The 26,332-nt window shown below is 40.2% G+C and overlaps 1 protein-coding gene across 1 annotated transcript in view; it reads left to right on the top strand.

Annotated features, from left to right (window-relative positions):
• Positions 1–26,332, top strand: part of PRKAR2A (protein kinase cAMP-dependent type II regulatory subunit alpha) — a 106,049-nt gene that overhangs the window by 69,712 nt on the left and 10,005 nt on the right. Inside the window, exons 4-8 of the mRNA XM_032867995.1 lie at positions 1,815–1,898; positions 6,412–6,518; positions 8,889–9,042; positions 17,802–17,903; positions 18,065–18,139. Of these exons, the coding sequence (XP_032723886.1) occupies positions 1,815–1,898; positions 6,412–6,518; positions 8,889–9,042; positions 17,802–17,903; positions 18,065–18,139 (522 nt within the window). The remainder of the gene's footprint in view (positions 1–1,814; positions 1,899–6,411; positions 6,519–8,888; positions 9,043–17,801; positions 17,904–18,064; positions 18,140–26,332) is intronic.

The following is a 26,332-nucleotide window of genomic DNA, read 5'->3' as shown; positions in this document are numbered from 1 at the left end:
TTTATTCTGGATATTATAAAATTCGTGATGACTTTTAAAAGTTAAAGCAGTTAAGCAGTTTTTTGGGAGGGGCAGCTGGGTGGCTCAGGAAGTTAACTTAACTCTTGATTTCAGCTCAGGCCATGATCTCAGAGTCATGAGATGGAGCCCTGCATTGGGCTCCATGCTCAGTGCGGGGTCTGCTTGGGATTCCCTCTCTTCTCCCCCCTCGGCCCTCCCCCAACCAAAAAAATTAAAGCAGTTTTTTACTAACTTTTTAATATTACAAATTTAAAACACTTAATCCTTTGACCTCTGTTTTTTCTCATCAGATTAAGAAATATACTTCTTTTTAGGTATATCTTTTCAGGTAATCTCCGAATTATAACAGCAATACTAAGCACTAATTATTTTTTTTAGTTCAGTGAACTATTCAGTAACAGTACAAATAATGACAGGTTTTGAGCACCTGCTAAATACCGGGTACTGTTTTACATACTGCATGTATAACTTACATAATCCTTCTGACGACTCATTTAGCAGAGGCACCACTACTTCTACTAAAGTGTGGATGTTTGAAGTCTGGCACGCGCAGCCGTTGTTTACTTGCCACCTCCACTTAGATTTCAGTAGGCAACTCACGCTGAACGGGAGCTCCTGATGATTTCCCTTTACGTTCTTCTCCACCCACAGTCTTCCCCAGCTCAATTCATGGCATTTCCATCCTTCCAAGGGCTCAGGTCCAAAACTTGAGGGTCACCCTCAGCTCCTCTTACTGTTTTCATACCTATGTTCAGTTTTCCAGCAAACCCAGTGGGCTCGGTCTTCAAAACATATCCAGCATTCTACTGTCTCAGCACCTCCATGGCTACCTCCCCTGCCAGTCCTCACCACCACCATCTGGCACTGGAATAATCATGGTAGTTTCCTGGCTTCCACTTTTGCTTCCCTCAAGGCTGTTCTTCACTTAGTAGCCATTATGAGCCTTTAAAGACTTTGGTCACATCTTTCTTATTCCTCAGTCAGAGCTTTCAGATTGCCCCCATGTGACTAGGGAAAACTTGTAGTTCTGTGACCTTCAGTGCCCTCTGCATCACCCTCACCTAACCCAACTTGGTCTCTTCCTGACCTTTTAGCCCATGCTCTGCCTGAGTCACACTCATCTCCTGGTTCTTTCTCAGACATGCTCTTCACCTGCCACAGGGCCTTGTTTTCACTTACTCTTCCCTCTGCTCGAGGTGCTCTTCCCATGGAGATGTCCACATGACCCACTCCCTCAGGTCATCCTCATTTCCTTTAGATCTTTACACAGATGTCACCTCAGTGAGGCCTCATCTGCCCACTCCACACACACAAACACTCTTTTTTTTTTTTTTTTTTAAATCACCCTTCCCTACCTTATTTTTCTCCTTGGCCTTGTCACTCTCTAACATATTTTACAGATTTATTGGATGAGAGCAGGTTTTTTTATCTGTGCGTTCGCCATGTCCCCAGACATGAAACAGTGCCTGGCACCTAGTAGATGCTTAATATCTGTTGAGTGAACCAATCAATAGCCCTCCGCTTCACAGATGAGGATGCTGAGGCTCCCTGGGGGTAGCTTACTTGTTGCCAGTCACAGGGTCAGTGAGTGGCCCCAGGGTGAGAGCTCTGCCCCCATCCCAGTGCCCCACCATGGTCAGGGCCCTGCTTGGTATTTGTATAGAATTAAAGTCATAGTGAACATGCTCTTAATTTCCCCCACTTTTTAGGAGAAAGAAATGTACCGATCTGTAAGTAAAGTCAAATTTTAAAATGGAATAAAAATATTTCCCTGGTTTCATTTGGCTTGACAGGTGATTCATCCTAAAACTGATCAACAGAGATGCAGACTTCAGGAGGCTTGCAAAGATATTCTCCTTTTCAAAAATCTTGATCAGGTAACGTTGGTTTTTAAGAGTATTTTTGTCTTTCAGCTTTTCTCCTATTTGTCATTCAAACAGTTTTTATTATCTTAGCCTCAGCTGTATGAGGCATAAAACTTTAGAATCATTCTACTTACAGATGTTTGCATTGTGTTGACAATCATAACTCATAATGAGCTTTTCAGATGACTTCTAGTATTTCTCTGAACTGCTTTGGTACTTCCTCCGAGAATATACCATTTGAGGACCATGCAGTTTGGTCGTGTTAAAAGGAAATGTTCACGTTCATGTGACCCTGGCTTAGTTTGGAGGGTCTGAATTTATGCTGCAGAGTAATTTCTCCAAAGGTGCTAGTTATGGAGTTCTCTTCTCTGGTCACAGTTAACCCACTGGAGGTGTGTGACTTCTCGGGCCTTAGATGTGGGACATGTCTTGTGATTACTTCTCAGCAAAGACCTCAGACATGGGGAGTGGTGTGTGACTGCAGGGCTCTGGTATAGGATCTGTGCTTGGACCTGTCTTCCCTCCCTTGGGTGGAGATGGAGAGCAGGGGCTACCTCACGAGCATAGAGATTCTTCAGATTTCATTACTTCTCTACTTTGAGAGCCACATGCTGAAGCTGCATGAGTGGATGAGGTACGGGGCCTCCTGGAGAATCCTAGAATGTGCAGAGACAAGAAGGATGAGGTTAACGTTCCCTTCCTACCCAACTCCTGCAAAGAAGCCTTTTAATGACATCCTCACAACCATCCCTGATATCTATAAACTAGTCTGTTTGGTAGCTGCGTGGTTATAAGAATAGCCAGAACTTTAGTCAGTTTTGTTAGTCTCAGGTGAATAAAACAAGGACCATGATCTCAAGGAAAGGCTGGTTTTGAGAAATACTGGTCTGTATCTCCTGTTTTCCCTAGAAGATCCATCTGTATCAGTGTAAAGAAAATTTGCTTTTACCTACTGAACAAAAACCCCTTGTAAATTTTGTATCATCAGATGTTCTAAGGAAGTTGCTGTGTCAATCTAATATTCAGTTTTCTTAGTGTTGAAGAAAACCATTTTACCATTTTATTCATAACTAAAATGTCAGATGTAGTGATTTTTTTCTAACATTTTTGTCACCAAAATACTCAAATACAATAAAGTTGGAAGACTTCTGCAGAACACACATTTATCCACTGCCTTGATTCTACGATTAACATTTTACTGTGCTTGTTAGAGGAGAATAACTACCCATCTTTCAGCAAAGAGGTCAGTAAACTTTTTCTTAAAGAACAAAGTAGTAAATGTCTGTCACAACTACTCAAGTCTGTTATTGCAGCAGGAAGGCAGCCACAGACAGTACATAAATGAAAGGGTGTGGCTGTGTCCAGTAAAACATTATTTACCACAACAGGCAGCTGTTTGCTGGCCTCTGCCTTAACCCATCTTACTTTTTTGGGTTCATTTCAGAGTAAGTTTCAGATATCATTATACCTTCCTTCAAGAACTTTGGCATGCATATCATGGAACTAGAGTTCAGTATTTGTTTACAGTTTTTTGATACAAAGTTTGTATACAGTGAAATGCCTGAGTTTTAAGTGCGTCCACTGAGGTTTGAGAAAGGTATGCACTTCGGTAATCTGAACTCCCCAACAGGTTACAGAACATTGCCACCACCCCAAAAAATTCCTTCGTGCCCCCTTGTGAACGGTTCTGGCCCCCCTCCTCTCAGAGGCAACTACTAATTTGATTTATTCTATAATAAATTAATTTTGGTTCTCCTAGGATTTCATATAAATGGAATTATACTATAGGCACTCTTTTGTGTGAGACTTCTTTCACTCAGCATAGTTTTTGAGGTTCATGCCTGTTGCATGTATCAGTAGTTCATTCCGTTTCCTTTTTTACTTTTTATTTTGAATTCATTTTAGACTGACAAGAAAGCTGCAAAAATAGTACACATTTCCCATATACCCTTCATCCAGCTTCCCCTGGTATTAACATCTTAACATAACCATAGAACAATGAGTAAAACCAGGAAATTAACATTGTTATAATACTACTAGTTAAACTGCAAACCTTTTTTCTGGTTTAAGGATCTAATCCAGAACCCCACATTGCATTTAGTTCTTATTTCTCTTCATTTTGTCATGGTTTTCAGTCCTTTCTGGTCTTTCATAATCTTGACACTTCGAAGAGTATCGCTTCATTATTTTATAGAAAGTACCTCAATTTGGATTTGTCTGATATTTCATCATCACTGGACTATGGACATACATTCTTGGCTTGACTGCTACAGAAATTACATTGTCTCTTTCTGAGGGCATCATATCAAGAGGTCCGTGATGTCAGTAGGCCTTATTGCTGGTGATGTTACTTCATTCATTTTTGTTGCTGAGTGTTGTGCCATTATATGAAAATACTAGTTTGCTTATCCATTTTTTTTTCCTGTTGATGGATACCAGGCCAAACTATTTCTTGTTTTTAGTGCTTATGAATAATGCTGTGGACATTTTGTACAAGTCTTTTTGTGAATTTTTTTTCCTGATTGCTCCAGTAAAATACCCGAGGGCAGAATTGCTGGATCATAGGGTAGGTATATGTTTGAGTTTATAAAAATCTGCCAGATCTTTTTCAAAGCAGTTGTGCCATTTTTCATTCCTTCAACAATATATGAGATTCCCAGTTGCTCCATCATTTGATAGTGTCTATCTTTTCAATTTTAACCATTCTGGTGAGTGTATTTCGTTTTTTAAAATTTATTTACACCTACATTGGGTGTAAAGCTTACTTAAAAAAAAAAAAAAAAACAGAAATAAAAATAAATAAATAAAAATTTATTGCCCACATTTCAGGTTTTAAATTTTCAAATTTACAAAAAAGTCAAAAGAATAATACCATGAACCCTCATGTGCCCTTACCTAGACTGACCAGTTGTTAACATTTTGTCACATTTTTTTTCTCTCGTGTGTGTATGTCCACACACATAAGTACAGGTGAACTGCTTTTTTTTCTTTTATTCTGAGCCATTTATGAATATGTTTAAGACTTCTTGACACTTAGCCACTAAATACCTTAAGATGTATTTTCTAAGAATGAGGTTATTCTCCTACATTAGCACAAGACCATTAGTAACAGTGGTACAGTAGTGTTATATAACACCCACTCCATATTCAGATTTTCCCAGTTCTCTACAGCTTTTTTGTTTTGTTTTCCAGTCCTGAATCACACATTGCCTTTACTTGTCATCGTGTCATTTTAGTCACCTCCAACCTAGAATCCTTCCCTCACACCTCACTCTATATCTTATAACACTGATGTTTTTGAAGAGTCCAGACCAAAAGAAGAATTACTAAGAATGTGAGGCTGCCAGTGGACAGCCCACAGGCCAGTTACAACTAGTGTGTGTTTGGTCTGTATTGTACATGAAAATTTGAATTGTTACCTGTATTTGAACATGAGATTTCTGGCAACACTGGGCTCACATTCCATGTGAGTTTGGAATGCATGTGACTGTCACTTCCTTTTTAGTATTTCTCATCTTGTACAGCATTCAACACACATGGAAGTATGGAACTAGAGATGCTTTTAGTGACACTCAGTTATTTTAGGTAGCACCGTCACACTGACAGACACTAAATCACATGGAATTATGCGGCAGTAAAGTTTTTCCTTGCCACATCTGCGGTCCACATTCTTCCAAGCAGAAAGTCGTTCTTTGAGCTGAAGCTGGTATTCATTAGTACCCCCTGACAGTCACTGCTCTCCCTCCCCGACAGGATGCTGGCCCTAGACTGAGACCACTGTTTTGTTAAAATTTAATAGCATTGTTTTGTTTTCACTGTACTTACCAGTATAGTTAGTTACCTTCCTGTTAGAGCAGGTAGTGATAAGTAAGTAATTGTATGTGTTGTATATACATGTTTGAAGCAGTAGTAGCTGTCCATTAATGTCAGTTTTTGAGTCCCCTTGTGTGATACTTCCCTTAGATTTTTCTTTTGTAGTCATAAAAATTAATGAGCTAGAAACTATTAAATGCTTTTTAAAGTATGAATTAACGGGGGCTCAGAGAGGTTCAGTGATGCGCATGGCTAGTCAGAGCAGTTGTGCCTCTCTGTGAGGTAACTTCTCGTCCCTGCCCTTTAGATTTGATGATCCTGTTAAGATCAACACCTGTAGGAAGGCGACATCACATGGCTTTACAGATGACACAGCGGAGCCATCAAGGCACACCTGACAGTCATGTGGGTGCGACTAGGAGGAGGCACACCATGACTTAGATGCCTGTTTTTGCATAGATTATGGAATGTTGTTTAAAGCTCTACTGCCTCAAAAAAACCTCAGCAACTGTGCTGTGTTCATGGGGGTACAAAGCTGAATGGCCAGAGGAAAACGTTTGTTTCCAACAACTAATTTAGGGATTTTGCTTGAATATGGAGAACAGTCTGATACATGTACTTCCACTATGTAATCGCAGACAGAGATAAGCATAGTCATTTTTTCCCCAGCAAATGTCAAAGCCATCTTCTCTCTTCGTGTGTATACCCACAGGAACAACTGTCTCAAGTCCTTGATGCCATGTTTGAAAGGACAGTCAAAGCTGATGAGCATGTCATCGACCAAGGAGATGATGGAGATAACTTCTATGTCATAGAACGGTAGGAGATGGAGCTTTGCAGATGTGTGGCTACCCTTAATGAGATTCATAATGCAGGGCATGTACCTCAACCTGTGCTTTGTTCAGCCCAGAGAGGACTTAGGACCAGGTGTGCAAGCTTCTTAAAGCTTGTCCCTCTCCTCACTCATATGTGAAATTTAATAAACAGAGGATCATAGGGGAAGAGAGGAAAAAAGACAAAATCACAGAGGGAGATAAAACATAAGAGACTCTTAATCACAGGAATCAAACAGGGTTGCTGGAAGGGAAAGGGGTTGGGGGAATGGGGTAACTGGGTGATGGACATTAAGGGAGGGCATGTGATGTATTGAGCACTGGGTATTATATAAGACTGATGAATCACTGACCTCTACCTCTGAAACCATAATACATTATATGTTAATTAATTGAATTTAAATAAAAATAAGTTTTAAAAAGGGGGAAAAAAGAGTTGGGTGCTTAACTGAGCCACCCAGGCACCCCAAGAACTTCTCTTAATAAAAAGATTTCAAGGAGCACCTGGGTGGCTCAGTGGGTTAAAGCCTCTGCCTTTAGCTCAGGTCATGATCCCAGGGTCCTGGGATTGAGCCCCACATCGGGCTCTCTGCTCAGTAGAGAGCCTGCTTCCCTTCTTCTCTCTGCCTGCCTCTCTGCCTACTTGTGATCTCTGTCAAATAAATAAATAAAATCTTTAAAAAAAAAAAAAAAGATTTCAAGAAGGGGGGAAAAAAAAAAGCGCTTGTCCCTCTCTGTCCACAGCCTGCCCCCAACATCTAGTGCCGTCCTCAGTCCTCAGTAAAACCCATATTTGGGTTGCCATTATCAATATTAAAGAGTCTCCTTGGGGCGCCTGGGTGGCTCAGTTGGTTAAGCAGCTGCCTTCGGCTCAGGTCATGATCCCGGAATCCCGGGATCGAGTCCCGCATTGGGCTCCCAGCTCCACGGGGAGTCTGCTTCTCCCTCTGACCCTCTCCCCTCTCATGCTCTCTCTCACTGTCTCTCTCTCAAATAAATAAATAAAATCTTAAAAAAAAAAAAAAAGAAGATTCTCCTTTACAATTAGGCAAGATGTGCTTTATAATTATTTGCCAGTGTTCAAGAAGCCATTTTGCTATATTGTCATCTGGATCTTTCAGTCCCAGCCTAATTTTACACATGAATATACTGCCTTAGCTCTGTTCCAGGTGTAAGCCATGTTGGGAGACATGAAATATGTGGGTTTGACCTGCTGGCCTTAGTGTGTCTCAAGTTCTTGAGCCGTTACTCTTGTCTTGGGGGCTCCTTCTGACCCCCTCTCAGACCTGAAAGGAACCACCCTCACCAGATTACCTCCTATAGAATGCCTAGAAATACCATCACTGGTAAAGGGTCTCTTTGAGGAATTTTTTTTAAAAGATTTTATTTATTTATTTGACAGAGATCACAAGTAGGCGGGGGGTTGGTGGGAAGCAGGCTCCCTGTGGAGCAGAGAGCCCGATGCGGGGCTTGATCCCAAGACCCTGGGATTATGACCTGAGCCGAAGGCAGAGGCTTTAACCCACTGAGCCACCCAGGCACCCCAAGGAATTTGTTATATTTTGTTAATTATCTTGCAGAAACATTGATGTATTTAAGTTTGCCTCAGTGGTTATTTAGAGTGCCTGTTTCTCTAAATGTTGTCAGTTCTGAATATTATTCTTTAGCAGTCATTACCAGTTAATAGGTAGAATATTGTACCTTTTGATTTCTTTATTTTATCTCTATCCTAGTTTTCAACAAACTACAAAAGAAGACCCATACAGTCATTTGAATCGCTTCAGGAAAAACATTTGACAAAATTAAATACCTTTTCAATGTAAAAACTCTCAGTAAACTAGGAATAGATGTGGTTTTTCACCAATCAGATTAAAGGAATTTTTTTTTTAAAACCTATGGCTAACATCATAGTTAATGGTGAAAGATCGACCATTTTCCCCTTAAAATCAAGAACAAGACAGGGATATTTGCTCTCATTACTTCTATTCAGTATTGTACTGTAGGTCCTGGCCAGTGCAATAACGCAGTGAAAAAAAGAGAAGAAAAAGGAGGCAGGAAGAGGGAGGGCATATAGATCGCAAAAGAAAAACTAAGATTATCTTTGTTTGCTGATGACCTGATTCTCCCTAGAAAATCCCAAGCTACAAAAAAGCTGTTAGAACTGATATGTGAGTTTAGCAAGGTCACAGAATACAAAGTCAAAATGCAAAATCTCTTATATTTCTCTATACCAGCAAAAATCTTTTGGAAGTTGCCTGTTTTATATCATATGTACCTTCTATTTCTGAACCACCTGCCAGGTCTAAAATTTGTTATTAGAAATAATAAATGAAGTTATTTCTTGTTACACTTCCAGGGGAACCTATGATATTTTAGTAACAAAAGATAATGAAACTCGCTCTGTCGGTCAGTATGACAACCATGGCAGTTTTGGAGAACTTGCTCTGATGTACAACACCCCGAGAGCTGCTACTATTGTCGCCACTTCGGAAGGCTCCCTTTGGGGACTGGTGAGTTAGAGAAATGATTCCCCTTGTGTGGCATGGTATTAATTCCCCTTACTTTGGGGTTTTCTGTCCTTGGGCTGTTGGTTCACACTATATAGCCAGTTCTCTGAAGGACATTGTGAAACATCCCGTACCAGTGTGTTTTTCCATTTCTCTAAAATGATTTGTCAACAAACCATTTACTCCAAATTACAGGGAAAAGACTGGGTCTTATGACCTTGTAGTCATGTTGGTTCTTATTATGTTTTCTGTGTATGTTTTTATCAGACAGGTAGAGACAAAGGGGATAATTCTCTATACAAGAGGCAGCCTAGAAAAATAATTATCATGGAAAGCTATGCAAACAGTGTTTGCCATCTCGAGCTGTCCCAGAACTAGCTTTTCTCTTTAGCCAGCCATCCACTTGTGCATTGTTCCAAGCCAATATCCAGTAGGTTTAGATGACTAGAAAGGCTGATGACCATATTCCGGGAAAGAGAACTTTCCTAGAGTGCCTATGGATGGCACAGCACTGCTGTGATCTCTTTCCTCTGTTATCTGCGGTCCACGTTGCTTCCTTTTGCATCAAGCTTTCAGAATCTATAACGGTCTTCCTTCTAAATAAAATAATTATCCTCTTGTACAAATTCCAGATTTCACTTTTAAGATACTAACATCTGTGATAATTTGTTTCCATTTACTTTACAAGCAGAATTAAATGTATACCATAGCATTATCAGTATAGTTCCTCAAATGAAATCATACTTTAAAAACATAATAGAGCACTTTCTTGTGGTATATTGATGTAGAACTAAGAATGTCTTGCGAAATGAGTGATAGAATGGCTTTAGAATAGATCACGCACTTGGGGACCTAGTGACTGAAAAACTGAAGGATGGAGCACCTGGGTGGCTCAGTTGGTTGACCGTCCGGCTCTTGATTTTGGCTCAGGTCATGATCTCAGAGCTGTGAGGTCAGGCTCCACACCTTGCTTAAGGTTCTCTCTTTCCCTCTTCCTCTGCCCTCCCAGCCCCCACTTACATGTTCGCTCACTTTCCATCTATCTCTCAGTCTATCAAAAAACAGAAAAAAAAAAAACCAAAAACCTCAAGGATAGATCATAGATCAATAAGTAATGGGGGAAAATAAACCCGGTTTTAAAATGTATTGATGGCAGGGCACCTGACCGGCTCAGTCAGTAGAACATTTGACTCTTGATCTCAAGGTTTTAAGTTTGAGCTCCACCTTGGGCATGGAGCCAACTAAAAAAAAAAAAAAAATGTATTGATGACAATTCCTAGTCCAGGTCAAGATGAAATAGCCCCATTCCTCAGTAGTTTTCTCTTTTATTATTATATTTTATTTTTTTTAAAGATTTTATTTATTTATTTGACAGACAGAGATCACAAGTAGGCAGAGAAGCAGGCAGAGAGAGAGAGGAGGAAGCAGGCTCCCTGCTGAGCAGAGAGCCAGATGCAGGGCTTGATCCCAGGACTCTGCGATCATGACCTGAGCTGAGGCAGAGGCTTTAACCCACTGAGCCACCCAGGCACCCCTAGTTTTCTCTTTTAAAACTAAAAAAGTCCAGGTATTATACAACAAACAAACTTAGGAAGACCCTGGAGGGTGGACAGGAGAAGGTGGAGTGGCTAGGGATCTTGGTGACTTAAAGAAGGACAAGGGAGGGGCGCCTGGGTGGCTCAGTGGGTCAAGCCTCTGCCTTCGGCTCAGGTCATGATCCCAGGGTCCTGGGATCGAGCCCCGCATCGGACTCTCTGCTCAGCGGGGAGCCTGCTTCCTCCTCTGTCTCTGCCTGTCTCTCTGCCTGTTTGTGATCTCTGACTGTCAAATAAATAAACTAAAAAAATTTAAAAAAAAAAAAAAAAAAAAAGAAGGACAAGGGCGTGAGACCCAGATGGCATTCTGGAAAAGCCTACAACCTAGATCCACCAACCAATTACAAACAAAAACAAACCCAAGAAAACCCTGACCCCTTTAGCTAAAGGACCAGGAAAAGGGCAGCCTAGCAAAACAGATTATATCACCCTATTCCAGCCAAATACCAAAAGAAAAACTGCTTCTTCCTCCCCACAGTGTCACTGGGGCCAGCAGCAAGCTGAATTTACGGCCTCACCCAGCAGCAAAGAGGCAAAATGAGATGCTATGTAGTGTCACTAGTTGGCACTCCACTTTCCCTGCCAGGGTTATGTCAGTGAGGTCCCGAGGGGAGCTGAACATTCACTACCACATGTTCATGCACACTATACCTAATAGAGTGCCTGCAAAAGAAGATTAAATTGGATACATAATTTCACAACATTATACCTCAGACCACTTGTTGGGGCACCTGGGTGGCTCAGTCGGTTAAGGGCTGCCTTTAGCTTAGGTCATCATCCCGGGGCCCTGGGATGGAGCCCCCCTTATCAGGTTTCCTGCTCAGTGGGAGCCTACTTCTCCTTGTCCTTCTTCTGCCCTCCCTGTCCCCCACTCATGCTCTCTCTTGCTTGCTCTCTCTCAAATAAATAAATAAAATCTTTTAAAAAAGAAAGAAAATCACTTGTTATACAGAGAACAAGGAAATTCTTAACCTGAGTGAGAAAAGACCATCAACAGATGCCAATACCAAGATGACACAGATATTACAATTAACTGACAAAGGTTTAAAACAATTACCATACACCCAATAACATAAGCCATCAACAAGCAATTATGGACACACTTGAAAAAAAATGAAGAAAAAATAGAAGTTCTCAATGAAGAAATAGAAGACAGAAAGAAGATCCAATTGGGAAATTTTAGAATTAGAAAATGTAATAACCAAAATAAAAACTCACTGAATGGGCTCAATAGCAGAATGACTGTGAGAGAGGAAAAAAAAAAAAATCTGTGAACTTGAAGGTAAAACAATAGAAATTACCCAGTCTGGACAACAGAAAGAAAACAGACTGAAGTGAACAGAGTGTGTGAGATAATAACAAAAGATAGAATATTTCATTTTTAAAAATTTTTATTTTTTTAATATTTCATATCAGTAGACTTCCAGAAGGAGAGGAGAAAGAGTCTAGAACTAAAAGATTCTTCAAGAAATAATAGTTGAAAACTTCCCAGTTTTGGTGAAAGATAATAAACCTACAGATTGAAAAAGCGGAGTGAACTCCAAATTGTATAACCACAAAGAAGTCTATGCCAAGCCACATAATCAAACTTCAGAAAACTAGACAGGAGAAGTTTTGAAAGCCACTAGAGAGAAAAAAAAAAAATGTGTTCCCTCTAAGGAAACAAGTTTGAATGATACCAGATTTCCCGGCCATGGAGGCCAGAAAGAAGTGGTACAGCATTTTTTCAATGTTGGGAAAACAAAACAAAACAAAACAAAAAAACGATCAGCTCAGAATTCTATACCTAGTGAGAATATCCTGCAGGTGTCCTGCAGGGATGAAGATATTCTCAGATCAAAGAAAACTTTGTTACCAGAAGGCCTACTGGTAACAGTAAAAATGGCAAAAGGAAGTTCTTCAGAAAGGAAGTGATAAGGAAATTTGGAACGTGAAGAATGGAGAAAGAACAACCGAAAAAGTAAGCTATGAGGAGATATAAAAGACTGTTGTCTTGAGTTTTCTAAATTGTATTACATGCTTAAAGCAAAATTATTGTCTGATGTGGTTTTCAGTGCATATAGAGGAAATATTTAAGAGAGTTATAGTCTAAAGTGGGGGGTAGAGGAGCCCAAAAGGAAGTAAAGGTTCTACATTTTATCCCAGCTACTAAGATGTTGACATCAGTAGATCATTATTTACATATATAAATATAATACCTAGAGGAACCACTAAAATGATCTGTACAAAGGGATATATTCAAAAGCTCTATAAATCAAAATTTTAAAAAGTTTATTCCCATAAGAATACAGGAGAATGAAATGGAGGAACAAAAAAACAGGAGGAACAGCAGAAAACATATAGTAAAGTGGTAGACTTAAGTCCTCCTATATGAATAATTACTGTAAATATAATGATCTAATTATACCAACTAAATGACAGTGACAAGTCACATGGATTTGTTTAGATGATCCAACTCTATTCTGGTCTGCACCAAACTCACTCAAACATAATAACATAAGTAGGTTGAAAGGAAAAAGAATTATATATATGCCATGCAAACATTAACCAGAAGAAAGCAGGACTAATTATATTAATATCAGATAAGATAGACTTCATAGCAAAAAAAGTTACCAGGGACAAAGAGGAACATTACATAATAGTGAAAGGGTTAATCTGCCAAGAAAATATAGCAGCCCTCAGTACGTATACGGCAAACAACAGAGCTTCAGAATATGGGAAGAACGGTTAGAACTGAAACAAGAAGTAGACAAATCCACAGTTACAGTTGTGGACTTTAACACTCATCTCTCAAGAGTTGGTGGAACAATTGGAAAATCAGGAAGGATATAAGAAGAACTTAACAACACCATCAGCCAAACAGATCTACCTGAAATTTGTAGAACACTCCATACCACAGCAGAGTACCCACTCTTTTCAAGCCCATGGAACATTCACCAAGATAGACCCCATCCTGGCATATAAAATAAAGCTTAACAAATTTAAAAGAATTGCAATCAGACAATGTGTTCTCTAACCACAATGGAATAAATCCAGAAATCAGTAACAGAGAGGTAATAGGAAAATCTCCAAACACTTGGAAATTAAGTAGCACATTCCTAAAGAATCTTTAAGTCAGGGATGCCTGGGTGGCTCAGAGCGTTAAAGCCTCTGCCTTCAGGCCTAGTTCCTATAACCACTGTATAGGACCTGTTTCTGTAAGACTGCTATTCCATTGAAAGGTTTTAGCTGCTTGGAGACTTCCTTTTATGACAATCTCTATATGGTTATTTTAAGTTGTTGCTTTGAGGGAACTGAAGAACTTAATACAGCCCCTTGCCATGTAACTCCGAGTTCTCAAATACTACTTCCTCCAAACTTCTGCACAGTGCAGGAGCTCAAGAATGGCATTGTTTTCTTGCCTTAATTCCTAGAAATTCTGTACTGAGAATCTCAGGGAGTAAGCTGATAGAAGTTAAAATACATGGCTGGTTCTGTTTTCATTTGATTACATTTGAACAACTGAAATCTTTTTAAGCCCTGGTTTCTCTCACTGGATCGTTTTTTTTTTTTAACCTAAGTCTGTGTGACCTTTGCAGTAAGGCATTCAATAGCCAGCTCAGCGCTCTGATGCTTGAGGTGGTGTGTCCTTACTCGGAACTTCAGTTATGTCCCTCAGTCCTGGGATGTTTCTCTGTTTTCAGAAATTCTCTTGGCTTTATTTTCTTGATCAACTTGTCCATTTTACCACTTTTTCCTCCCACTCCTCATGGCTTCCTATCAAGCCACAGGGATTCAGGAGAAGTTGATGACTGACCACTCACATGCTGTGTAGATGATAATTTATTAGATTCCAGTTTTGCTCAAGTACTGAGCATATTTTAATAACAACCAAAATATTTCAGTTTGGATAGGAATGGATACCTTATCAAGCAGATAAGGTATGGTACCTGTCTTTTAGGAAGGAGCAGTTAAAACCTTGATGTGGATTATGGATTAGCCTACAGAAAAATATTCAGGCAGGAATCGAGAGTAAGGGGAAGATTCATGAGAATTTCACTTCATACAAAGAATACATGGATGTTTCATTAAGTGAAGCTGAACTTTCTCCTGGATCCTGGAATCCACATCATACGTATAAATCTATAATCCCACTATTACTTGATTTTAATGGGCTTGTTAGGCTAGCCTGGGAAGTGTGGTTTTTACTATTTTCTACAAAGAAAATATTTTTCCAATATATCAAACTCAATGAACTTTTAAAATACGATCCATTTTTACATTGGAGCTATCTGTCCAACAGTTTCTTTACAATTGTACGTAAAATGCTTTTTCTGTAAAATTGAATTAATGTATAAAATACTGCTTTATGTCAGAATAAAGATATTAGTATTTCGTAAAGGAAAAAAAAAAAAAAGCCTCTGCCTTCAGCTCAGGTCATGATCCCAGGGTCCTGGGATCGAGCCCTGCATAGGGTTCTCTGCTCAGCAGGGAGTCTGCTTCCTCCTCTCTCTCTCTGCCTGCTTCTCTGCCTACTTGTGATCTCTGTCAAATAAATAAATAAAATCTTAAAAAAAAAAAGTCTTTAAGTCAAAGAGGCAGTCACAATAGAATTGTTTTTTAACAAATTGGACTGAAGCCATCTGCCCCATAGTTGGGGTATGAGAATTCAATAGACATAAGAGGCAGCTCCCTCGGGGTCTGGCGAAGGGTAGGGGCTTACAGAATGACGACACGTGCTCTCTGTGGTTACGGTACTGCTTATCGCCATTCTCTTCCAGAAGGCTCCTCTCCTGAGATCCCTGCCTTGTGTTTCTGCTTCCTAACCCATCCTTTGCAGTCTTTTCTTCCTTTCCCTACTGTCTTAAGCATCCTGTCAAGACGCCCTTCTGACCTCTGCTTTTTCCTGCTTTGTTCATGTGCTTTATAGCCCAGACCCTCTCAGAAGCTTTAGTACCACGTCCAAGACAGTAACTCGTGGAGGGTCCTCCTCAGCCTGACTTCTTGTACCTTCCAAGGCCTTGGAAATGCCTTCGGAGGCCAAAGTAGGGAGGACTTGGAGTTGTCACTTGAATTTCTCCAGTTGGATTCTACATTCCTTCTCTTCCTGGGGGCCAACGCCACCATGACCATTACACTCAGTCTCTGCTCCCATTCTCTCTTGCGAAAGTGAAAATCAGTAGAAACTGAGGAAACACTTGCAATCGCAGGAAAGCGTAGTATCCTTTTCTCTTTTGAACTTGCATGCTGGACTCTGAACACGTGCTGCCTGAGGGAGCCATTCTCTCACAGTGGGAGTTTCCTCTTCACAGCTCCACTGGAAGCTCCCTGAAAGCCAGGTTAGTGTCTGGAGCTCTTGCATGCCCTCCACAGCCGTGGGAGCTGGCCGCGCACAGCGTGAGAGCTCTGGGTAGGGTGGAAGTGTGCACAGAAGGGGTTGGAATGTGAATGAATAAGTCACTTTGAGAGATACCAGTTGTTTTCTCGTCGGCTAGAAATAGTTTGCTGTTGCATTTGTAGCAATCTTTGTGACACTGTAAGGGGATTTTTAAAATATTTTTTGACAGTGCCTACTCAAATAGAAGGAAGAGAACTTTATAATTCCCGTTTTCTCATTCTTGATTGTCCTCTTTCCATAGCACTCATGCCTAAATTGGCCCAGAGAACATGTAGAAATTGAATTCTAAGGATAATGGAATAATATTCCAAAGTATAACAGTAACATTTAAAAAGATATATCCCTAACCTTGGACTTTAAAAAATTGGTGGTAAATCATGCAGCCCATTAGAGCAAGCAGAGATCGAATGGCTCTTCTCAAGCAGACAGATGGAGAAGAAATGTGCTGAAGAGCAGATGATCTGTCCAGCAGTTTAGACAGAGGGCTGGAGTCTGCCGAAGCTCATGGTAGGAGTATGGTATGTAGTTAAGTGACTTTTCTTATAAGGTAGATGAAACATGGTATGGGCTAGGGGTTGGGGACTCTGGAAGTAATGGAATATGAGCCAGTGAAACCCATTTGGACAACTTAACTCACTGGTCTTCTATATGATTTCTCTACCCCACCACCACCCCATCACAGAGAATACTAAAATAGCAAATTTATGGTTAAACATGTCCTTACTGTGCTATGTTTCATTCAGCCAGCCTTGAGCATTTCATTATGTGCTTTCAAAGGAAAAAAAAAAACAAAACATCTTTCCACTCCTGACAGCCTGAGGTGGACAAAACATACAATTAACTTACATACAAGATACCTAAAACTAAGCAATTAACATTCTCCTGGCTGTGTGTCCCTCTCCACACATATGTACACATGTTTGAGAGGAGCCTCACTGTAGCTGTGGTCAGCTCTCTCCTGATCTGAATCCATGGCTTGCTGGGGTCAAGGGACCTTTCACATTCCCACCTTCCACCTTGAGTTTCTTCCCCTCTCTTTCCATTAACTTAAATTCTCCCCCTCCTTCAGGTCCCTGCAAATTTATATTTTTTTAAAACTATATTAAAATTTTAAAAATGTATATGTTTATATATAATTTATATATATAATATTTGTTTGTTTTCTTAGGGCTTGAACTCATGACCCTGAGATCAAGACCTGAGCTGAGATTAAGAGTTGGATGCTTAATCAACTGAGCCACCCAGGCGGCCCACCAAAATTTATATTTTTGCAACAAAAATATACTTGATCACTCCAGCCTACTGTGATCTCTCTCCCTCCCTCCTCAGAATTCTTGTGGCACTTACTCTTCTTGTCTTAATCGTTCACCTAGGACATTTCATATGCTGTCTGTAGATTTTTTTATTCCCATATATTTTGTATTGTCTCCCTGTTGAGGGCAAGAGCCCTTTGATTGTTTTCTTTCTTTTTTTCAAAGATGCATCTTTTCACATTGAACAGTGACCGTGAGCTTGCAAGTGTTTGGGAGTTTTGTATTTTGTATTCTGTTCATGACCCATAGGTGGCACTCGTGGAATACTGGATAGCGAGCAATTACACAGTGGGCATCTGTCTCACACAGGCTACCAGTCTTTCTCTTCCAGTGGTGACTCAGATTAAAATGTCATTAAACACTCACTTGGCCCAGTACATTCCATAGTCCTCTAATTTTTGCTATCATCCAGTTAATTAAACCATAGGTGTTTTCTTACAGAGGCATTTACCAGAATTTTCATGTTCTTTCTTGTAGGACCGTGTGACTTTTAGAAGAATCATAGTGAAAAACAATGCAAAAAAGAGAAGGATGTTTGAATCATTTATTGAGTCTGTGCCCCTCCTTAAATCACTAGAGGTAAAGTGTATTTGAATAAGAGTCTGTTTATGGAGATTTAAGATTTAAAACTATTAAATTTTCATATTGGATTATTCTAACCCATTTCTGTGGTGTTTAGATATTGTGATTTTCAATTGAGGTCTTTTCCTTGTAGTTTATGGATATGTCCATTGTTTCAGGTGTCAGAACGAATGAAGATTGTGGATGTAATAGGAGAGAAGGTCTATAAGGATGGGGAGCGCATAATCACGCAGGTGAGCAGGTCCCTGTGCAGCTCCTTCCCTGAGAATCACCTCCTGAAGGACGGATATATCCCTTGTCCTCTCACTTTGGTGGGAGCTCATGTTGCCAGCTGCTGGGGCACACTTCCTACAGAGTCTTCTGAAGCCCATTGGTGTTCATCTCGTGGGCACGTGCACATCTCTTGCCTCCATTTCCCTTTTGCTGGTTTCTGATATTTGTTCTTTTGGACATCATTCTCTTCTAACCCTTGAGTAAGCTTTATCCATTGGTGCTAAAGCTTGGAGAAGGTCTAAAGGTTGTGCCCTTTACCTTCTATGTTTGGAACAAAGGTGGCCTCTTAGCTAATCCAGCATAAGCCAGGGTCTTCAGTCTTCAGTGATTGACCAGATTTCTAAATTGTCTTTTTTTTTTTTTTAAGATTTTATTTATTTATTTAACACAGAGAGAGATCACAAGTAGGCAGAGAGGCAGGCAGAGAGAGAGGAGGAAGCAGACTTCCCGCCAAACAGAAAGTCCGATTCAGGGCTCGATCCCAGGACCCCGAGATCATGACCTGAGCGGAAGGCAGAGGCTTAACCCACTGAGCCACCTAGGCGCCCCATCTAAGTTGTCTTTAATGTTTCCTTTGTGCCTTTCACTCATGTTATTTTTGGGTGCTGTAAGGATCACCACACAGTGGCCTGGGTCATCGTGAGTATTGTGTAATAATTTTCCTTATCTACTATGCTTACGTCTTTAATTATATGTAATTAAAGGTGTAAACTTCTCTGCCTGTGGTTCTGGCAAGAACACTGACAAGACACCTGGGTTGGTTTGGGTTGGGTAATGTTTCCATCATGAACCCAGAGCTGGGGTTTGGAGGAGAAAAGACTCAGATTGGTCAAACCTAAGTCTTGAGCCCACCCCTAGGGCCAGTGGGTGGAGTTGGCCCAACCAGCCCTACAAGGACTAATTCAGGCTTATTATCAGAGAAGGAGAGAGAGAAGCTCTCAGAGAAAAAGGACTAACAAAAAAACTATGAGTGACATCTCTAAATGCCTTTGTTTCCTAGGTACCCCTACTGTTAATAATTTCTTCAGTTAGAAATTGGTGTGATTCTCGGGGCGCCTGAGTGGCTCAGTGGGTTAAGCCTCTGCCTTCGAGGCTAGGGTCATGATCTCAGGGTCCTGGGATCGAGCCCCGCATCAGGCTTCTTGCTCAGCAGGGAGTCTGCTTCTCCCTCAGCCTGCCACTCCCCCTGTCTGTCCTCTCAATTTCTCTCTTTCTGTCTCTGACAAATAAATAAAATCTTAAAAAAAAAAAAAAAAGAACACATGAATGTCAGTGTTGGAATGTAGGAAAGGAAGTATTCCATATGGTTTTGTGGGGAAAATACCATTTTGGGCTGGGCTTAGCATAAGTGCAGCTTCAGCAGTTGAGGTCAGGGAAAGGTCTTTTAGGACAAAGGAACAGTATGAGCAACAGCCTGTGGGTGTGAGCTGTGTTCCAGGGCAGGTGTCCTGGTCTGTTAAGAATGTCAGGCTGAGTTGCAAGAATGGGACATGTTGACAGGTCGAATTTGCTTCTGAATCTGAGATGCTTTAATTTACTCCCAAAGGACCCCTAGCTCATTCTGAAAGTCCCAGGCCTTCAGGATGTGTGCCAGGAGGTATGAGAAGCTGTGGTGTTTTCTGGAGTGTCTGTTCTCTTGAAGATAGGAACGCTAGGTGGTGGCACAGAAAGGGCAAGAATTAGGATGATCTCAGCTTATTCTAGACCCCTTTCGCCAGTGTCTCTAGACAGGGGGTCTCCAAGTGAGGTCCCAGGAACAGCAACATCAGCATCATCTGGGAATTTGATAGGAATTGTTAGAAGTGCAAGTTCTTGGGAGTCCGAAACTACTGTTTTATGTTGTTGTTCGTTTTGGTCAGCTTTGTTATAGTATATTTTATATATATACATACATACACACACACACATATAGGTAGATAGATAGATTTCATTTATTTATTTGACAGACAGAGATCACAAGTAGGCAGAGAGGCAGGCAGAGAGAGAGAGGGGGAAGCAGACCTCCCGCCAAGCAGAGAGCCCAATGCGGGGCTCGACCCCAGGACCCTGAGATCATGACCTGAGCCAAAGGCAGAGGCATTAACCCACTGAGCCACCCAGGCGCCCCGTGTTACAGTATATTTTACATAAAATCACCAAGTATACAATTCTGGAGTTTTATAGCCATCCCTACAATCATATAATCATAGTATAGGGCATTTCCATCACCCCAAGAAGTTCCCTCATAGTCAGTCCACTGCTCCACCCCTTAACTCTTGGAAACTACTGATTTGTTTTTAACACTACATAAATTCCTTTTCTAGAATTTCATATAAATGAAATCGTAGCGCATGTAGTCTTTTGTGTCTGACTTCTTTCTCTTAGCATGATGTTTTTGAGATTTTTTTCATGTCGTATGTGTCGGTGGATAGTTCCTTTTTATTGCTGAGTACTATTTCACTGTATGGATGGACCGTAATTTGTTTTTCCACTCATCAGTTGAGGGACATTTGAAGTCTTTCCAGTTTGGGGCAATTATGAATATAGCTGCATTGAACATTCTTACACAAGTCTTTGTGTGGACGGATGTTTTTGTGGAATTGCTGAGTCATATGGGAAATGTATGGCTAACAAACCGCCAAGCTGTTTTTAAAAATGGCTCTACCATTTTGCATTTCCCTAGCAATGTGCTAGAATTCCAGTTGTTCTGCACCCTCGTCAACGTTTAGTATCAACAGTCATTTTAATTTCAGCCATTCTAGTGAGTAGGAAGTGGTAATTCATTTTGGTTTTCATTTGCATTTGCCTAACGTCTAATGATGTTGAGCATCTTTTTCCTGTGGCTGCTTGCCATCCACATGTTTTTTTGATGAAATTGCTGCAGATCTTTTGCCGTATTTACAATTATGTAATTTGGCTTCTTATTATTGAATTGTAAGAGTTCTTTATGTGCTCTGACTACAAATCATTTATCAGACATATGATTGGCAAATATTTCTTCCAATCTGTGGCTATAGCTATGGTTTGTTTCTTCTTTTCTCTTTTTTAAAAATTTTTAAAAGATTCTTTTTTATTTGAGAGAGAAAGAGAAAGCATGAGCTCGAGAGAGAGCAGGAGCAGAGGGAGGGGCAGAGGGAGAAACAGACTCCCCGCTGAGCAGGGAGCCTGATGCAGGGCTTGATTCCAGGACCCCAGGAAAATGACCTGAGCTGGAGGCAGACTCTTAACCAACTAAGCCACCCAGGTGCCCCATTTTCTTTTCTTTTTTCTTTTTATTTTTTTCCAAACTTTTATTTAAATTCTAGTTAGTTAACATACAGTGTAATATTGGTTTCAGGAGTAGAACTTAGTGATTCATCACTTACTTATAAGACTAGTGCCCATCATAACAAGTGCCCTCCTTAATCCCCATCACCCATGTAGCCCACCCCCTACCCACCTCTCTTGTCCCTTCATTTTTTTTAAGATTTTATTTGACAGAGGAGGGGGGGATATAAGCAGGGGGAGTGGGAGAGGGAAAAGCAGGTTTCCTGTTGAGCAGGGAGCCCTGTGCGGGGCTTTACCCTACTATAGGATCATGACCTGAGCTGAAGGCAGATGCCTAATGACTGAGCCACCCAGGCATCCCATACCTTTACTTTCTTAATAGTAGCTTTTAAAAACCAAAAGTTGGGGCACCTGGGTGGCTCAGTGGGTTAAAGCCTCTGCTTTCGGCTCAGGTCATGATCCCAGGGTCCTGGGATCGAGCCCCACATCAGACTCTCTGCTCAGCAGGGAGCCTGCTTCCTCCTCTCTCTCTCTGCCTGCCTCTCTGCCTACTTGTAATCTCTGTCAAGTAAAAGAAATAAAATCTTTAAAAAAAAAAAATAAATAAATAAATAAATAAATAAAATAAAAACCAAAAGTTTTTCATTTTGAAGAGTCTAGTTTATAATTTTTTTTCTCTTGTAGTTCATTTATTCTCATGCCCTATTTAAAACTTTGCAAGTTCAATAAGACTTTCTCCTAGGACAGCACCATTAAATAAATATCATGTAAGATGCATATGTAATTTAAAATTTTTTAGCAGCCAAATTTTCTTATAAAAGTGAACTTAATTCTAATAATATGATAGATGTATCTTTATCTTTAAATAACACCATTTCAACATCTAAGTGATAGAAAAATTCAGTGATGAAATACTTCTCATCTTTTTTTTGGTACTCAGTCTTCAAAATTTGACGTGTATTTTATACTTAAAACACATCTAAATCTATAGAAGCCACATTTCAAGTGCTCAGTAGCCACATGCTACTGTATTGAAGAGGGCAGTTGTACATATTCCATAGTTTTAACTCATACATTTAGATCTGTGATCCCCCCCTCCTTTTTTTTTTAAAGTATACTCCATGGCTAACATGGGGCTTGAACTCATGATCCTGAGATCAAGAGTCATATGCTCTTCTGACTGAGCCAGTCAGGTATCTCTGATCTGTGACCCATTTTGAGTAAATTTTTATACATGGTGTAAAGTTTTTTACAGGGTTTTGCATATAGATGTCCAATTGTTCCAGAGTCATTTGCTGAAAAGATTATCCTATCCAATTGCCTTGATAGTTGTATTGAAAAATTTTAGCTGTATGTTTTTGGGTCTATTTCTGGTCTCTGTTTTGTTCATTGAAAACTGCAGTGTTTTGATTATAAAAGCTTTTTATACTACGTCTTAAAATCAGATAGTTGAAGCCCTCCAATTTTTTTTCTTCTTTTTCATAATTATCTTGGCTATTCTGTGCTCTTTTCATTTCTGTATATTAGAACCAACATAACAATTTCTACCAAAAAAGCCTGCTGAGATTTTTTTTTATTGGGAATATGTTGAATCTATAGGTCAATTGGGGGGGGGGATTGACATTGTAACAATAGTGAGTGTTTTGTGTCTGTCTCAGGCCATCAGTAGTGATGCTGTCAGCTAGGCATGCCTGGGGCACTCATCTACTCCTAGCAAGCCCCCATAGACATTTCTCCAGAGCCAGTGTTATGGCTGGACCAGCCCTTGTGGTTCTTATTATGACTACAAGACTTACCTCAGCAACAATCATGAGAAAACTTTGAAAAAACAGGTTTATTACTCACGGATCCTGGAAGGTACATAGCACATCCAGAGCCACACAGTGAGGTCACAGAGTGGGGTGGGAGACCTGGAATTCTGTCTTTATTAGGGATGAGGGTGGAGTCCCCAGGGTTTGGCAGGTTCACTCTTTATTGGCGAATTTTTAAAATAGAGCAGGAATTAGGGTGTGAAAAGAGAAAAGTGGGGTCACTCAAGTGGTCAGTTTTCTGTGTTTCCCAGGGCCTTCTAAAAGGGAAACTTCATAGGTGGGAGAAGCCTGGCTCTTTCTCTAGTTATATAGCTGGCAATGTGTTTATTCAAGATGGGTGTCTTTGAAGTGGTTGCCTCAGTAATCAAAAGTTTGATGTCAGTCATTTACATTATAATCAAAAAAGCTTATTGTCAGATACATACATTGTTCATGAACATAGATATCTATAAGTTTTTTTTTTAAGATTTTATTTATTTATTTGACAGAGAGGAAAATAGGGAACACAAGTAGGGGGAGTGGGAGAGGGAGAAGCAGGCTTCCCACCAAGCAGGGAGCCCCATGTGGGACTTCATCCCAGGACCTTGGGATCATGACCCGAGCTGAAGGCAGATGCTTCACTGACTGAGCCCACCCAGGCGCCTCATACATAAGTTTTTAAAATTTTCTATATATTTTAATTTTCCTCTAATATTTTATGTTTTCAAGTCTTACACATCTGTTAAATTTATACCTGGATCTGGGGCACCTGGGTGGCTCACTCATTAAGCCTTTGCCTTCAGCTCAGGTCATGATCCCAGGGTTCTGGGATTGAGCCCGTGTATGCTTCTCCCTCTCCCACTCCCCCTGCTTGAGTTCGCTCTCTCACTGCTGTGTCTCCCTCTGAAAATAAATAAAATAAAAAATAAATTTATACCTGGATATTTCATACTTTTAACATTATTCTAGGTGGTTTTCCTTTTTTCAGTTTTTAATTATTTATTGCTAGTGTATAAGAATACAGTTGAATTTTGCATATTGATCCTGTGGTATTTATAACCTTGCTAAACCTCACTGATTTTAGTAGCTTTTTTGTAGCTTCCTTGGGATTTTCTGTAGAGATGATTGTTTTGTTTATGAACAAGTATAGTTTTACTTCTGTATGCCTTCTTTTTCTTTTTTTGTTAAGATTTTTTATTTATTTATTTGACAGAGAGATCACAAGCAGGCAGAGAGGCAGGCAGAGAGAGAGGAAGGGAAGCAGGCTCCCTGCTGAGCAGAGAGCCCGATGCGGGGCTCGATCCCAGGACCCTGGGATCATGACCCAAGCCGAAGGCAGAGGCTCAACCCACTGAGCCACCCAGGCTCCCCACCTTCTTTCTCATTTTTAATTAATTTACCTTATTGCATTGGCTGGGTCCTCCAGTACAATATTGAATAGAAATGCTGAGAACAGACATCTTTGTCTTGTTACTGATCTTGTTATTGATCTTAGGAGGAAAGTATTTAATTGTTCACCATTAAATATAATGTAAACTGTAAGCTTCTTTATAAATACCATTAATTGGGTTAGGGAAGGGCCCTTCTCTTCCTGGTTTTCTCAGTTTTTATCATGAAAAGATGTTGAATTTTGTCAGATGCTTTTGCCGTTTTTATTGAGGTGCTCATATGGGTTTTCTTTTTTAATTAAAAATACGAATTACATTGCTTGACTTTTTTTTTTAAGATTTTATTTATTTTTTTGACAGAGAGAGAGCACAAGTAGGCAGAGAGGCAGAGAGAGAGGGGGAAACAGACTCCCCGCTGAGCAGAGAGCCCGATGCGGGGCTCGATCCCAGGACCCTGAGATCACGACCTGATTGGAAAACAGAGGCTTAACCCATTGAGCCACACATGCATCCCTTTACTTTTTTTAATATTGATTGAATTTTGAATACTAAACCAAGCTTGCATCCTGGAGTGAGCCCTACTTGGTCATGATATATTATCTTTTTTATTTATTATGGGATTTAATTTTTTAAAATTTTGGTTTTTTTTTAATTTGAAGATGTAATTGGCTTTATTAAATAATTAACTTATTAAGTAATAAATAAAGTATTAATTTACTAAGTGAATTAGGCAGCATCCCTTCTAGCATGTAGTGGGTAACTCCCTTATTAAGGATTTCTCTGATTGTTTATAAAGGATGTTGGTCTGTAGTTTTCTCTCCTTGTGATGTCTTTTTTTTTCCTTTTTATTTTTTTTTTTTAAGATTTTTTTTAAGGATTTTATTTATTTATTTGACAGACAGAGATCACAAGTAAGCAGAGAGGCAGGCAGAGAGAGAGAGAGAGAGAGAGAGAGAGAGGAGGAAGGAGGCTCTCCGCTGAGCAGAGAGCCCGATGTGGGGCTCGATCCCAGGACCCTGGGATCATGACCTGAACTGAAGGCAGAGGCTTTAACCCACTGAGCCACCCAGGCGCCCCATTCCTTTTTAAAGATTTTATTTATTTGACAGACAGAGATCACAAGTAGGCAGAGAGGCAGGCAGAGAGGGAAGCAGACTCCCTGCTCGGAGCTCAGTCCCAAGACCGTGGGATCATGACCTGAGCCAAAGGCAGAGGCTTTAACCCACTGAGCCACCCAGGCACCCCCTCCTTGTGATCTCTTTGGTTTTGGTATCAACAGCACCTCCAGACGATTTTAATGTTTGCTGAAGTTTGAAAACCACTGATACAGACTATTCCAAGACTGGTAATGCCCTTGCACTAAGAATACTTGGTGGAAATGTTTGAGAAGCACTTTCAAAGATTTTTAAGAGGAAGGATGACACTATAAGAATTGTATTCTCAAAGCATAGTTCTGGCATCAGTGAAAAATGAATTGGCTTCAGCCTCATTGAGTAATGAGGAAGTGCAATTAAAAACCACAGTGAGAAATATTTTTATACCTAATAGCTTGGCAAAAAGTAGGAATCTGAGAATTCCAAAATGCAGTAGGAAGTTTTATTCACCATTAATAGAATAACTTAGCTGAACCCCTTTTGAGAGAAATTTATCCTTATCCTGGAAAGCTGAATTTACTCTATAATCCAGAAATTTATTTTCTAGGTATTTTCAGAGAAATACCCTCACACCT

This window comes from Lontra canadensis, unplaced genomic scaffold, assembly GCF_010015895.1.
Source record: "Lontra canadensis isolate GAN:19392208 unplaced genomic scaffold, GSC_riverotter_1.0 scaffold35, whole genome shotgun sequence".
NCBI classification, from domain to species: Eukaryota; Metazoa; Chordata; class Mammalia; order Carnivora; family Mustelidae; genus Lontra; species Lontra canadensis.
This window is presented reverse-complemented; position numbering and strand designations above follow the sequence as displayed.